Source organism: Rhinoraja longicauda, chromosome 29 (genome assembly GCF_053455715.1).
Source record: "Rhinoraja longicauda isolate Sanriku21f chromosome 29, sRhiLon1.1, whole genome shotgun sequence".
Taxonomy (NCBI): domain Eukaryota; kingdom Metazoa; phylum Chordata; class Chondrichthyes; order Rajiformes; family Arhynchobatidae; genus Rhinoraja; species Rhinoraja longicauda.
Genome location: NC_135981.1, coordinates 11263568 through 11279299, shown reverse-complemented (window position 1 = coordinate 11279299; position 15732 = coordinate 11263568). Strand labels below are relative to the sequence as shown.

Below are 15732 nucleotides of genomic sequence, written 5' to 3'. Positions count from 1 at the left end.
GTGTTACCAACAGTGCTACTGCGCAGCAAAACCGGTGAGAAACCAGCAATGAATTTGTCCCTGTCCCTCCGTGTGAAAAGCTGCTTGGTAGGGCTATTGTTGAGTGGGCTGGACCAAGTGATGGTCAGGTGTGATTCACGGTGATTGTGGGCATTGCGGGGGACTGGACACTCCTGCTCAATGTGCTGACCATCTGCCCAGATCTCCAGTTGGCTGTGATGGAAGTTGCTGTGTCCCTCTCCCTTTGCTGGAGATTTCTCTGGGTAGGAATCCCAATTGCCAGCGACCATCAGCAATGTCCAACAGTTACCATGCTGTCCAGAGTGCACCCAAGGTTAGCACGGTGGCGCAGCGGTAGATTTGCTGCCTTACAGCGCCAGAGAGCTGGGTTCGATCCTGACTGTACGTGCCTGTCTGTACGGAGTTTGTACGTTCTCCCCATGACCTGCGTGGGTTTTCTCCAGGACCACCGGCTTCCTCCCACATTCCAAAGAAGTAGGTTAATGGGCTTGGTAAAATTGTAAATGATCCCTGGTGTGTGTTGGGTGGTGTTAGTGTGCGGGGATCGCTTGTGTCGCAGACTCGGTGGGCCGAGGGGCCATTAAACTAAGCTAAGCTCTGGACCGCGGTGCTGAGTGTTCTCCTTCACTCACTCAACACCGACCTTCACAGGCAGACTGTGCACATTGCCATGGTGCTTAACTCCAGTTCAACCCTATGCCAATGAGACCACTGTTTCATTGCAAGGGGAAGACCAGGGGGTTCACACTAGGGACCTGACACAGCAAATACATAGCCTGGGCAAGTGTATCTTTTAATGTAAAGGTGCATTCATTAGAAGTTCAAGAGAGTCCAAATGATCGGTGCTCTGCAAGACAACACTAAGCGGGCTACCAGAACTTTTTGATTTTGGATCCATTAGGAATTGCATCAGGTAACTGACCTTTGAACAGCCGAGATTGTCCTCCAACACTTCCTCTTCCTGTTTTGTGACGTAGCCGGGTTTCTTGCAGATGGCTGGCAGTGTGAGGTTGCAGGGACCATCGTTCCAGCGACCATCCTGGTTCAAGAAAGAGATAAAAGGTGCAGTGTTGATGTCTGATTGTTTACCAAGATACACGTACAACATACAGGAGCAATAACACTTGGTGCCATGGTTAGATACACAACTCAATTGACTGACATGCCCAATGTACAGAGTGTCGACTTAACAAAAATCAGTAAATGACTCAACTAGAATTAAATGCATTTGAAAAGAAAATGCATGTTGCAAAATGTGCACTTGATCAGTTGGATGGTGATAGATTAATGTTGACTGAGTGCATTCAACAAACAAATAGTAGCACTTTTCCAATAATGGACAATGACAATGAAACCAATCTATTTGTCAATGATTTATGATCTCTCCGGAGCAGAGTGTGCACCCTCCACTACAGGAGGCCACAATGCTACCTTTGTTCCTCTCTTTTTCTAATTTATGTCCAATAACCATCTTCTACATTGGATTCCCAACCAAGCAGCCTCTGCTCCTGGCCCTGGGTCAGATACCAGCTTCCTGATACCAGATTCCAGCAGCCTCTGCTCCTGGCCCTGGGTCAGATACCAGCTTCCTGATACCAGATCCCAGCAGCCTCTGCTCCTGGCCCTGGGTCAGATACCAGCTTCCTGATACCAGATCCCAGCAGCCTCTGCTCCTGGCCCTGGGTCAGATACCAGCTTCCTGATACCAGATCCCAGCAGCCTCTGCTCCTGGCCCTGGGTCAGATACCAGCTTCCTGTTACTTGCAGCTGATGTCAATTGGATAGTTCTTAAGTTTGTAGGAGCAGAATTAGGCCATTCGGACCATCAAGTCTACTCTGCTATTCAATCATGGTTGATCTATCGTTAACTCTCAACCCCATTCTCCTGCCTTCTCCCCGTAACCGACACCTTTACTAATCAAGAATCTATCAATCTCCACCATAAATATATCCAATGGCTTGGCATCCACAACTGTTTGTGGCAATGAATTCCACAGATTCGCCACCCTCTGACTAAAACAACTCTTACAATGCTTTACACATCCCCTGATGCACCTGCATGTCATTCTCCTGCTTGGAACTCTCTCAGACGCACGGTCAGGGAGAAGGTTCTCTTCAGATGTTATGACACAGCACAGGAGCTGATTACCAATGAACCAGGATACCAATGGTTATCATTTTTAAAGGGTTTGGTAATCATCCTCAAAGTCCTAAGGGTGGGCTTTCTATCTAAAGTTTGGTTATCCAGCATCTATGATCATGAGAGCTGGCAATCAGCTCTTCAGAGGGAGCAGCCCAGCCAATGGAGGGGCAGGGGTGAGGGCTGCTGGAGGGGTATGACCAGGAGGTGTGCTGCTTTGGGAGGGACTACACTGAGGGAGAGTCTTGGTCATCCCCAGTACTATCTCACACCTAAAGGTACTATTCTGCATCCAGCCCAGAACGGCTTTGCTAGATGCACCGTAGAATGCACTCTGTCGGTTTTCATCATAGCTTGCTTTGGCAACATTGCTGCCCAATGCCGTGAGAAATTGTGGAGATTTGTAGATGTGGTCCAGTCCATCAGACAGACCAGACTTCCTTCCAGTGCCTCCATCTACACTCCATGCTGTCTCAGAAACACAGCCAACATAAACAAAGACTTGTCCCGCCCTGGTCATTCCTTCTTCTCCCTGCTCCCATCCAGCAGAAGGTACAGAAGCATGAAAGTGAACAACACTAGCCAGTACCAATAGTTTCTTCCCTTCCATTATCAGGCTATTGAATGGTCTTTCCATAATATAGGGTACTGTTCGAGTCAACTCTACCTCATCCAGGACATTGGACTTTGTCTGAGGAACTGACGTGCTACAATGTGTACAAAGCTAAGGACGATAATCTACACTCTGTATCTTCCCCTTTGCTTTAGCTGTTGTACTTGAGTTTGAAATGATTGTAATTGTGTAGGGTACATCTGATCTGTTTGGATAGCATGCAAAACAAAGCTTTTCACTGTACCTCAGAACATGTGACAATAATGAAGCTGAACCAAATATTATATCTTAACTTGCATTCTTACATCCATATCCTAACGCTTTTGCCACCACAAGCGACTTCTCACATTCCACGTTATCTAACTTCTTCAGTGCCAATGAACAACCATTTCCCTTCCACTAGCTCAGGCCTCCCAGTAGGCTGGGCTGGCCTGACCACTCTCCTTGCTGAAATCAGTTAAGCCAGTGCATGGATTGCTCACATGGGCAGTGTTCTAACCCACAGTGGGGGGGTTTCTCAATAACCTTGCTAATCATTCTGCATGAAAAAACTACAAAAGTCAAAATTCTGTGCTGGCCCCTTTTAGTCTTCCTGGTTACGTGACCGCCCCTTTATTATGGTCATCGGATTGTGCTGCACAGAAACAGGCACTTCAGCCCAACTCATCCATACCAAAATAAGGTGCTTTCTGAGGTGGTCACATTTGCCTCCATTTTGTTTCAATTCCCTCTAAACCTTTCCCCATCCATCCATCTGTCCAAAATGTCTTTGAAACATTGTGATTTTACCGGCAAATGTTCTTCAGGTACCCTTACCGTGCCCCAGAGTGTAATGCAGTCCTCTTCGCTGCTTTCAAAGTTGTTGGGCTCAAAAGGATGCCAGTAGGTGAACCGAACTGGAGTTCCATCTGACCACTCGAAGTTCATTTGGTGTTTGACATCGTTGAGGCCAATCCACAGCTCCACGACCTCTGCAGTGAAAAAGACAGGCTTGTTGCAGCTCAGCGAGTCCATGCGTGTGTGTGCGTGTGTCTGTGACTGTATGCTGTACAATTGGGTGAGCTGCAGTGAACACACCACACAGTCACAGACACATAGAAGAGTTCTGGTGAAGGGTCTTTGACCAGAAGCATCAGCTCTTTCCCTCTTTCTACACATGCTCCTCTGCCTGCTGAGTGTTTCCAGCATTTTCTGCAGCTTTTTGTTTTTTTAGTGTTTTCCCTGTGATCGTTTGGGCTTCCTCCGGGTGCTCCAGTTTCTTCCCTCAACCCAAAGACGGTGGGTTTATAGCTTAACTGGCCACTGTAAATTTCCCACAGTGTGCAGGGTGTGAATGAGAAAGTAGGATGACATAGAACTAGTGTGAACGGATGCTCGATGGTCTGCGTATCTCTCAAAACTTAAAATCTGGGACGTGCATTTGCAGCTCAGGGAAACCAGGAAAGTAAGTTGAGGCTGACAATGACCATTGTGGAACCAACAGGAGAGTTCCCTACATGGACTCGCACCTATTTCTCCCCATTCCCTCGCCTCCAATCCTTCCTCAGGCTTCACAATTTGCAACCCTTGAATTCTTCCTTCACACACCTTCTGCTTGAACCTTTGGCCTTTGTTCCAACATTGTGCCTATCAACCTACCCCCCTCATCTGTGCCCACACATTATCTGCTACGCTTTGTCCTGCCTCTTCTCTCTCCCCACCCCCCTACAATCAGTCTGAAGAAAGGTCCCGACCCGAAACATCGCCAGACTATGTCCTCCAGAGATGCTGCCTGACCCACTGAATTCCTCCAGCACTTTGTGTCCTTTAGTATAAACCAGCATCTGCAGTTCCTTGTTTCTACAGGACAGAAAGAAAGGTGGAGCACAGAGAGGTTGAAGCTCTAGGAAACGCTGACAAGGCACCACCTGCTCCTGTATTGTGCCCTTTTGTACAGCAGCAACTGAAAATGAAAAGTTACAATCCTCCACCTTTACAGCAGCTGTCAGTCGTAGTTATTATCCTTTATAAAAAGACTGCAGGGCAAGAAGCTTCAAAGGCTTGTCCAAACTTGGAAGAAGAAACTTTCAAAAGTCCAGAATCTAAACTGTTGCTTTTTATTCAAGTTATAGACTGTGTCCATCTTATGCAATCCCTGTTCTTACATTTCAGGGCCACCTCAGACAGATTCAGATAGATTAGATAGATAGATTCTGCCCCAGATGTTAACACACGGTGCAAAGTAGTTACAATGTATATTAATATGGTAAGTTAGGGGAGGCATGGTGGCGTAGTGGTAAAGTTGCTGCCTTACAATGCCAGAGACCTGGGTTCGATCCCGACTATGGTTGCTTTCTGTACGGAGTTCGAACGTCCTCCCCGAGACCGCGTGGGTTTTCCCCGGGTGTTCCGGTTTCCTCCCACATTCCAAAGACATACAAGTTTGTATGTTAATTGTCTTTGTTAAAAGATTGTAAAGTGGGAGGAAGGGAGGGGGGTTGATGAGGATGAGAATCACACAAAAGGATAGGGGACCAGCCTGGGTGAGCAGAGCCTGGTGCCTACTGGGATGCAGTTGGCTTTCAGACTTAAATATGGCGGGAGGCAGATGTTGGGATCAATGGCATTACACATGGAGAACCCAATGACACTAAAACTGGGAATAATGCAGAGGTTGCAGGATCAATTTATTCCAAAGAGGTCGAAAGACTCTAAGGGGAGTAAGAGACACCTGTGGCTGACAAGGGAAGTCAGGGACAGCATAAAAATTAAGGAGAGGAAGTATAACATAGCAAAGAAGAGTGGGAAGACAGAGGATTGGGACTCTTTTAAAGAGCAACAAAAGTTAACTAAAAAGGCAATACGAGGAGAAAAGATGAGGTACGAGGGTAAACTAGCCAATAATATAAAGGAGGATAGCAAAAGTTTTTTTAGGTACGTGAAGAGGAAAAAAATAGTCAAGGCAAATGTGGGTCCCTTGAAGACAGAAGCAGGGGAATTTATTATGGGGAACAAAGAAATGGCAGACGAGTTAAACCGTTACTTTGGATCTGTCTTCACTGAGGAAGATACACACAATCTCCCAAATGTTCTAGGGGCTGGAGAACCTAGGGTGATGGAGGAACTGAAGGAAATCCACATTAGGCAGGAAATGGTTTTGGGTAGACTGATGGGACTGAAGGCTGATAAATCCCCAGGGCCTGATGGTCTGCATCCCAGAGTACTTAAGGAGGTGGCTCTAGAAATAGTGGAAGCATTGGAGATCATTTTTCAATGTTCTATAGATTCAGGATCAGTTCCTGTGGATTGGAGGATAGCAAATGTTATCCCACTTTTTAAGAAAGGAGGGAGAGAGAAAACGGGTAATTATAGACCAGTTAGTCTGACATCAGTGGTGGGGAAAATGCTGGAGTCAATTATAAAAGACGAAATTGCTGAGCATTTGGATAGCAGTAACGGGATCGTTCCGAGTCAGCATGGATTTACGAAGGGGAAATCATGCTTGACAAATCTACTGGAATTTTTTGAGGATGTAACTAGGAAAATTGACAAGGGAGAGTCAGTGGATGTGGTGTACCTCGACTTTCAGAAAGCCTTCGACAAGGTCCCACATAGGAGATTAGTGGGCAAAATTAGGGCACATGGTATTGGGGGTAGGGTACTGACATGGATAGAAAATTGGTTAACAGACAGAAAGCAAAGAGTGGGGATAAATGGGTCCCTTTCGGAATGGCAGGTAGTGACCAGTGGGGTACCACAAGGTTCGGTGCTTGGACCCCAGCTATTTACGATATACATTAATGACTTAGACGGAGGGATTAAAAGTACCATTAGCAAATTTGCAGATGATACTAAGTTGGGGGGTAGTGTGAATTGTGAGGAAGATGCAATAAGGCTGCAGGGTGACCTGGACAGGTTGTGTGAGTGGGCGGATACATGGCAGATGCAGTTTAATGTAGATAAGTGTGAGGTTATTCACTTTGGAAGTAAGAATAGAAAGGCAGATTATTATCTGAATGGTGTCAAGTTAGGAGGAGGGGGAGTTCAACGAGATCTGGGTGTCCTAGTGCATCAGTCAATGAAAGGAAGCATGCAGGTTCAGCAGGCAGTGAAGAAAGCCAATGGAATGTTGGCCTTCGTAACAAGAGGAGTTGAGTATAGGAGCAAAGAGGTCCTTCTACAGTTGTACCGGGCCCTGGTGAGACCGCACCTGGAGTACTGTGTGCAGTTTTGGTCTCCAAATTTGAGGAAGGATATTCTTGCTATGGAGGGCGTGCAGCGTAGGTTCACTAGATTAATTCCCGGAATGGCGGGACTGTCGTATGTTGAAAGGCTGGAGCGATTGGGCTTGTATACACTGGAATTTAGAAGGATGAGGGGGGATCTTATTGAAACATATAAGATAATTAGGGGATTGGACACATTAGAGGCAGATAACATGTTCCCAATGTTGGGGGAGTCCAGAACAAGGGGCCACAGTTTGAGAATAAGGGGTAGGCCATTTAGAACGGAGATGAGGAAGAACTTTTTCAGTCAGAGGGTGGTGAAGGTGTGGAATTCTCTGCCTCAGAAGGCAGTGGAGGCCAGTTCGTTGGATGCTTTCAAGAGAGAGCTGGATAGAGCTCTTAAGGATAGCGGAGTGAGGGGGTATGGGGAGAAGGCAGGAACGGGGTACTGATTGATAGTGATCAGCCATGATCGCATTGAATGGCGGTGCTGGCTCGAAGGGCTGAATGGCCTACTCCTGCACCTATTGTCTATTGTCTATTGTCTATTGTTTATCATATATCATATCATATCATATATATACAGCCGGAAACAGGCCTTTTCGGCCCTCCAAGTCAGTGCCGCCCAGTGATCCCCGCACATTAACACTATCCTACACCCACTAGGGACAATTTTTTAAAAAACATTTTACCCAGCCAATTAACCTACATACCTGTACGTCTTTGGAGTGTGGGAGGAAACCGAAGATCTCGGAGAAAACCCACGCAGGTCACGGGGAGAACGTACAAACTCCTTACAGTGCAGCACCCGGAGTCAGGATCGAACCTGAGTCTCCGGTGCTGCATTCGCTGTAAAGCAGCAACTCTACCGCTGCGCTACCGTGCCTACAGGTTTACAACGCTGTACAAGGCTTACAGGTTAGCCGACGCACTGATTAACCAGTGTCAGGGGTTACGGGGAAAAGGCAGGAGAAAGGGGTTGAGCGGGAACGATGGATCAGCCATGATTGAATGACGGAGTGGTCGTGATGGGCCGAATGGAATAATTCTGTTCCTATCACTGATGAATATGACCTTAGCCAGGCATTGTCAACCACAAGCACAGGACAATGCAAGGCCAAATTACTGAAGTTAAACTTGGCAGAGGTGCCCAGTGGCACTTCCCAAGACAGACCTGGCCGCATAGAAACATAGAAAATAGGCGCAGGAGTAGGCCTTTCGGCCCTTCAAGCCTGCACCGCCATTCAATATGATCATGGCTGATCATCCAACTCAGTAACCTGTACCTGCCTTCTCTCCATACCCCCTGATCCCTTTAGCCACAAGGGCCACATCTAACTCCCTCTTAAATATAGCCAATGAACTGGCCTCAACTACCTTCTGTAGCAAAGAATTCCACAGATTGACCACTCTCTGTGTGAAAAAAAACTTTCTCATCTCGGTCCTAAAAGACTTCCCTCTTATCCTTAAGGTGTGACCCCTTGTTCTGGACTTCCCCAATAACGGGAACAATCTTCCTGCATCTAGCCTGTCCAACCCCTTAAGAATTTTGTAACTTTCTAGAAGACTTATAAGACAGGATGATGCATCCTGTTGCATCAGAAGGACACTGACAGTGTAGCGAGACTAACTTCAAGGCTGACTTCCCCACAGCAAAACTCCTTGTGTTGCCCAAGTGGAAGGCACTGGTTGGCTTCAGTGTTGCAGTGCTAATTTTTTAGGTCACTGTTGCCGGAGCGGCTGCTGTTAAAATTCTCCGCTGTTTATTTGGATTTTTAAAAAAAAGAGATGCCGGAGTGGCGCTCCGGTGAGCTCCGTCCGGTGGCACTGCACCCCTGCTTGGGTTACTCCGGTACCACTGCACCCCTGCTTGGGTCACTCTTTCCTGGAAGGATGCACCCCTCCTCCCAGCACCCCTGCCTTCTACACGAGTTGTGTGACCCGTACCTAGCTTGACCTGAGTCAAGATGAATTCCAGCTCCGCCAGATGGTGAATGCTGACCAGGTTGCCCTCTGACCTCATGCAGAGCTTCTGGGACTCCTGCCAGCTCTTCCTCTCTTTATTCAACCGGTAACAATTGCATCGAAATTTCAACCAGCCCGCCTCACACATGGTTGTCCGGTTGGCACAGGTATCTAAACAAAAAAAAATACATAGTTCATTCCTCGACAAGAAAAAGGTGGTCAATGGAACTCAGACTTAAAACTGAATACTTATGCACATGGTTTACAGTGCCCTCCATAACGTTTGGGACAAAGACCCATCATTTATTTATTTGCCTCTGTACTCCACAGTTTGAGATTTGTAATAGAAAAAAATCACATGTGATTAAAGTGCACTTTGTCAGATTTTAATAAAGGCCTTTTTTATACATTTTGGTTTCACCATGTAGAAATTACAGCAGTGTTTATACATGTCCCCCCCCCCCCCCCATTTCAGGGCACCATTATGTTTGGGACACAGCAATGTCATGTAAATGAAAGTAGTCATGTTTAGTATTTTGTTACATCTCCTTTGCATGCGATGACTGCTTGAAGTCTGTGATTCATGGACATCACCAGTTGCTGGGTGACCTCTCTGGTGATGCTCTGCCAGGCCTGTATTACAGCCATCTTTAGCTTTATGCTTGTTTTGGGGGCTAGTCCCCTTCAGTTTTCTCTTCAGCATGCTCAATTTGGTTTAGATTTGGTGATTGACTTGGCCACTCAAGAATTGACCATTTATTAGCTTTGAAAAACTCCTTTGTTGCTTTAGCACTATGTTTGGGATCATTGTTTTGCTGTAGAATGGACTGTTGGCCAATGAGTTTTGAGACATTTGTTTGAACTTGAGGAGATAGGATGCGTCTACACACTTCAGAATTCATTATACTACTACCATCAGCAGTTGTACCATCAATGAAGATAAGTGAGCCAATACCTTCAGCAGCCATACATGCCCAGGCCATAACACCCCCACCACCGTGTTTCACAGATGAGGTGGTATGCTTTGGATCTTGGGCAGTTCCTTCTCTCCTCCATACTTTGCTCTTGCCATCACTCTGATATATGTTCATCTTCATTTCATCTGTCCACAAGACCTTTTTCCAGAACTGTGGTTGCTCTTTTAAGTACTTCTTGGCAAACTGTAACTCAGACATCCTATTTTTGCGGCTAACCAGTGGTTTGCATCTTGCAGTGTAGCCTTTGTATTTCTGTTCATGAAGTCTTGAAGTGGTCATTGACAAATCCACACCTGACTCCTGAAGAGTGTTTCTGATCTGTCGGACAGGTGTTTAGGGATGTTTTTTTAATTATAGAGAGAATTCTTCTGTCATCAGCTGTGGAGGTCTTCCTTGGCCTGCCAGTCCCTTTGCGATTAGTAAGCTCACCAGTGCTCTCTTTCTTCTTAATCATGTTCCAAACAGTTGATTTTGGTAAGCCTACGGTTTGACTGATGTATCTAACAGTTTTATTCTTGTTTCTCAGTCTCATAATGGCTTCTTTGACTTTCATTGGCACAACTTTGGTCCTCATGTTGATAAACAACATTAAAAGTTTCCAAAGGTGATGGAAAGACTGGAGGAAAAATCTAGGTGCTGAGATCTCTCTTATACCTGCATTAAGGAGGCAATTAAACACACCCAAGCAATTACAAACACCTGTGAAGCCATGTGTCCCAAACATTATGGTGCCCTGAAATGGGGGGACTATGTATAAACACTGTTGTAATTTCTACATGGTGAAACCTAAATGTATAAAAATGGCCTTTAATAAAATCTGACAATGCACCCTTTAACCACATGTGATTTTTTTCTATTACAAATCTCAAATTGTGGAGTACAGAGGCAAATAAGTAAATGATGGGTCTTTGTCCAAAACATCATGGGACAATAATGTTTGGGACATTATTGATCTTAAGTGATCTGGAAAAAACTTGGTTAAGCGATGGGAAATAACCATTAAGTTGCATTTATTTAGCACCTTTCACTGCCTCGGGATGTTAAATTCACCGTTTACTTGCTTTGAACTCTAGATTAAATGCTTTACCTTTTACCTTTTACATGCTTTAATCCCCTGCCTATATGTATTGTATTGTACTATCTAATTGTATTGTACTGCATGCTATTGTACTGCACTGTTATCCCCTGTCTATATGTTTTGCATTTGTATTGCACTATGGCCCCCGGATGCACTCTGTTTTGTCCCATTCGTTGCATGATTTGTAAGGAGTGGAATGACAAATAAACTAACTATATTATTATTATGTGCCAAAGTACCTTGAAGCCAATTAAAGCTTTTTTTCAAAGTGAAGACACTGTTGTGAAGAAGCACTAAGGAAACCAGCATTGAGACAATCTTGCTCTAATCTAATATCCACAAAGGTTGCCATCAGCTCCTTAAACACAGAGGCCATTCGGCCCCCTGGGTCTTTTCCACCAGTCAGACCAAGGCTGATCTACCACCCAACTTGCATCACATCTCCATTTAACTGCCTTTCAAATCTCATGAAAACGTCCCCTTTCAAATACCTTAATTATCCCCCTGAATCTCTTCACCATTGGCTCCATCTGCCCACCATCTATCTCCCTCCTGACCTGGCCCTATCCATCAGCTGTGTGGTGATCACCGTAACTCACCCCTCCCTCTCACCACTTTATACTGGTTATCTCCCCTCCACATTCTCTGTCCTGATAGAGGTTTTCGACCCAAAACACCACCATCTGTCTGCTTCCACAGAGGCTACCTGACCTGTTGAGTTCCCCCAGCAATTTTCTTTTTGCACCAGATTCCAGCAGTCACCCTCTCAATCACTGTCTTGTCAATGTTAATTATTTCAAACCTTACAGTCTTTGAGGCATACATTTTAAAAATGTTACTTTCTGATTTATTTCTTGAACGGCCCTGATCTCTTTCTCTCCTTGTTTTTGGAATCAGGATCGTTCCTCTCCCAAACCCCCATCACCCAATTGAATCTGACGTAGCAAGGAACAACAGACCCTGAGATCATCGTGCTCAAGGATGGTTCTTGTCAAGAACCATCCTTGGACACGATGATCTCAGGGTCTGAGTGAGTAATGCAGTCACTTACAGAGGAAGTAAACTTAATTAACTTCAGTCAGCACCGCCCAAAGTTCCCTTCCAACACTCTCACAGCTCCTCCGTCATGTTGGGTTACTTCAGGACATCCTATTTTCATTCAAGCGACTGCTAACATATCATCTGTTTTTCATTAAAATGAGGCATAATCCACTGTGAGTTCCTGCCAGATCAGGGGCCGAGACCACTCCTCAATCTGCCCACAAGTCTGGCTGAAGTTCTTGGCACACTGGATAATTAGAAGCTTCTTTGATGTTTCCATTACTCAAAAGGGAGGTCTGTTCCAATGGCCCGATATGCCATCCCCAGTTCCTCAACAGCACTTGGGCTCCCCTGACGATCTTTGTCCATGTTATCTCATGGCATCCATTGTACAACCCCTGGCTCCATCTAACCTATGGTTCCTTTAATGTCACCAGTGGGGTTTCTAAACCTAGATCCAGCGCATACTTTGGAAGTACGCCAACGGTTTTGTTCTTCATTGGCACTGTAGTCTCAATACTCGGAGTCAGCCGGCCAGCAAGTGACAGGATAAACAATTGGTTTGTGCTGTTTCCTCAGCAGATTAAGACAATTATTTCGCAACATGTTACAGGGCACTATGTTATTTAGGGAGCTGTAAAAACCGGTTTGTTCCCTACCTGTGGTCACGGTATTTGTGGATTTTGGCTTCTTCTTGCAGACGTATGGCCTGGCGATGCCACAGTCTTTGTTCTGCCACCTTCCGGAAGATTCTGTCCGGATAACTCCGCAGTTTTCCTCCAATGAATTTGCCGGCTGGTCTACCAAAGGAAGGGAAGGAGTTAGTTGTTTATATTAATGCTGGGCCTGGGTAAGACCAAGAGCAGGTCTCCTGTAAGTTTATATTGTGGCCACACACAAAATCAAGCCTCATAAATAGATTGCGAGGTGCCCAATTTCTAGGCATATGTGATCCAATTTTGATTTGAAACAGGGTGCATTGTGCTGGAGATCATATTCGGTTTCAGATCTTTCTTTACTCACAGATCAATCCCATTCTCCCATTAATTTTCCCCTGAAACCTTTTCTTCCAACATTTCTATCAACTTCACCATTCACCCACACTTCAGGGGGTAATTTGCAGAGACTAATTAACCTCCTGCCAATCTACACTTCTTCAGGACGTGGGAAGAATCCACTCGGAGGAAATCCTTGCGGCCACGAGGAGAACATGCAAACTCCACATAGACACTGCCCGAGGTCATGATTGAATGGGAATCATTGGTTAAGAGATGGCAGCTGCTGCTCTGCCAGCTGTGCTGCATATCCTTGCCATAGAATAATCTTTCAACCACTGTGTTAAAGTCTCCAAATGACTCCCACCATTGGCAGCACTTTGGAAGTTGAGATATCCATATTTTTTGTATTGTTCACTCTATACAAACTTATCACTCTGTAGCCCACATTATCCCACGTTCTGGGAAATTAAACAGTATCACTATTCATAAAACTCCCATTGCAACATAAGGTGCATTATCAGCAAACCGCCCGATTTCTGACCTTCTGATGGAAGACCGTCACTCATGAGATAGCTGGTGATTGTTGGGCCTAAGACCTTTTCCTGAGGAAAAAGGATGTCTCCTGCAGTGACATCGCGGGGTCGAGATCATTGACTTGCAACAACCAACAATCTGCTTCCTCTCAGTGAGATATGACTCAACCCACTGGGGAGTCTTTTTATTTTGCTGTCAATATGTTCCAGTTGTACTTGATCTCCTTGGTGCCACATTTGGCCCACTACAATCTTTATATCAGGGACTAACAGTCTCTTCTCTTCAGTCCAGAGGAAGGGTCATGAGTTGAAATATCGACTGTCCATTTCCCTCCACAGATGCTGCCTGACCTGCTGTGTTGCTCCGGCAGCTCTCCCTTCCTTTGCTACAGATTCCAGCATCTGCGGTCTCTTGTGCTCTAGGCATTCAATATTGCATTCCAAATACTCGACCTCCTAATTAACTAGAAAACCATGAAAAATAAAAATTGTAAGGACGGAATTCAGAGCTTAAAATGTGGTCTGAAAAACATTCAGGTACACTGGTGTAGAAATTTCCATATTTCCATCTGACTTACGAGTAGGCAGTTCAGCCTCGGAAGACTGTGCCAACACACAGTGTAATCCTCTTACCCCCCCCTCATTTTCCCAATAATCCATTCTTCACACAATCCCATGAACTCCACCTAGATTCCAACACTCACCCGCACTCGGTTAAATCAAATATCAAACAACAACAGAGGCATCACTTGTTCAGGGTGGGGAATAAAATCTGAAGGAGTTGGGCTCCTTCCCAATGACTTTGGTTTGAAAAGCGAGGAATGAGCTGAGGTTGTGTCTGGCTCTGCTCATGACTTCATCAAAGATAAATGAGCACAGGCAGACTTTGGAGAAAACTGGAGCCGGCAGGGGGAAGGGAAAGTGAGTGGCAGAGAAAGGGATGAAGAAAAAAGAAAAGCAAGGGATGAAGGACAAAAGGTAATGAGAGACAGTAAAAAAAAAGCGAGGGGAGACCTAACGAAAAAGTGTGACAGAGAATTCACAGCTGATCTCTTTGCGTGACTTTGATACTCATTTCTAAGACAAGATCGCAAGGCATGTTAAATGGCAATATCGTGGCAGTAGCTGCAGAACTTTGCTCGGGCTAAGAGGTGTTTAAAAAACTGTTTCCTTGTAATCTCTCCACAGTAATCAGATATTTTCTTTTAAGTACACAGTCTGTCAGTTTCTGACAATGGTGGCCATTGAAATTAATAGGCAATCAGTTCTATTAACACTTGTTCAAAAGGTACTCTATTAAACAATGTGACATGCTTGATTTTGTATTTTTAGCTTGCAGTACCAAAAATAAGTTTATAGCTATTAAAAAGAACTTAGGGTTTTGAGTATCCGGGGGAGGGGCAAGTCTGGAGCTCTCTGGTCCCTAATTTCCCATTTACACGGCTTGTTACAATGCTATTTTCTGTAATGTGTGGTTTCTGAGGAATGCCACTATTGTGATGTAGCAGAGCTATCTGCACTTGAATTGCTGACTATCTGCAATGTTAACCCTGCTTCTCTCTCCATAGCTATTGTCTCCCTCTGCACATTTTCCGGCTTGCTCTGCTTTATTTTGGAGCATGCAACATGGCACGGCAAACTTACTTAAGGCCATTTCCAACATACTGTGGTCTTGAGGAAGAAATTGTGTACACGTAGCAGCTTTAATGTCAGAGAACATCTGAAGGCACGCAATGAACCCAGGTACCAGCCTGATGAGTTGGTGGGGGGGGGGGGGGGGATTGTGGGGAAAGGCAGAAAAGAATTACTTATTTATTTTGAACTGATTACCACTCTCCCAGTTGAGGTACTTCAGCGGGGACCCATCAGACCACTGCCAGCCACCATCGATGTCCATATCATTCAGGCCAATCCAAAGAGTAGCACTGTAACCAGTCAAGAGGCCTACAAAAGGAAACAAACAGCATAACAGTATATGCCTGCTGCCTCAGCTCATTTGGGACATCATCACTGCAGGCTGAGCATGTGTTCTAATTTTTAGTGAATTAATTCTTCTGTCAAGTGGTTCTTTCTGCGCAGTTCATCAACAATGCATTGGGCTGAAGTCAACTGGTTTCTTTGTTGCCAGGAGCTGGATGTCACCAGCAACACCAGCATTGAT

At 45.3% G+C, this 15732-nt stretch overlaps 1 protein-coding gene across 1 annotated transcript in view; it reads right to left on the bottom strand.

The window, feature by feature from the left end:
- mrc2 (mannose receptor, C-type 2) overlaps positions 1 to 15732 on the bottom strand; it is a 170518-nt gene that overhangs the window by 88246 nt on the left and 66540 nt on the right. Inside the window, exons 5-9 of the mRNA XM_078424368.1 lie at positions 15402 to 15515; positions 12700 to 12840; positions 8927 to 9115; positions 3591 to 3745; positions 944 to 1060 (exon numbers count right to left, since the gene is read on the bottom strand). Coding sequence (XP_078280494.1) covers positions 944 to 1060; positions 3591 to 3745; positions 8927 to 9115; positions 12700 to 12840; positions 15402 to 15515 — 716 coding nt within the window. The remainder of the gene's footprint in view (positions 1 to 943; positions 1061 to 3590; positions 3746 to 8926; positions 9116 to 12699; positions 12841 to 15401; positions 15516 to 15732) is intronic.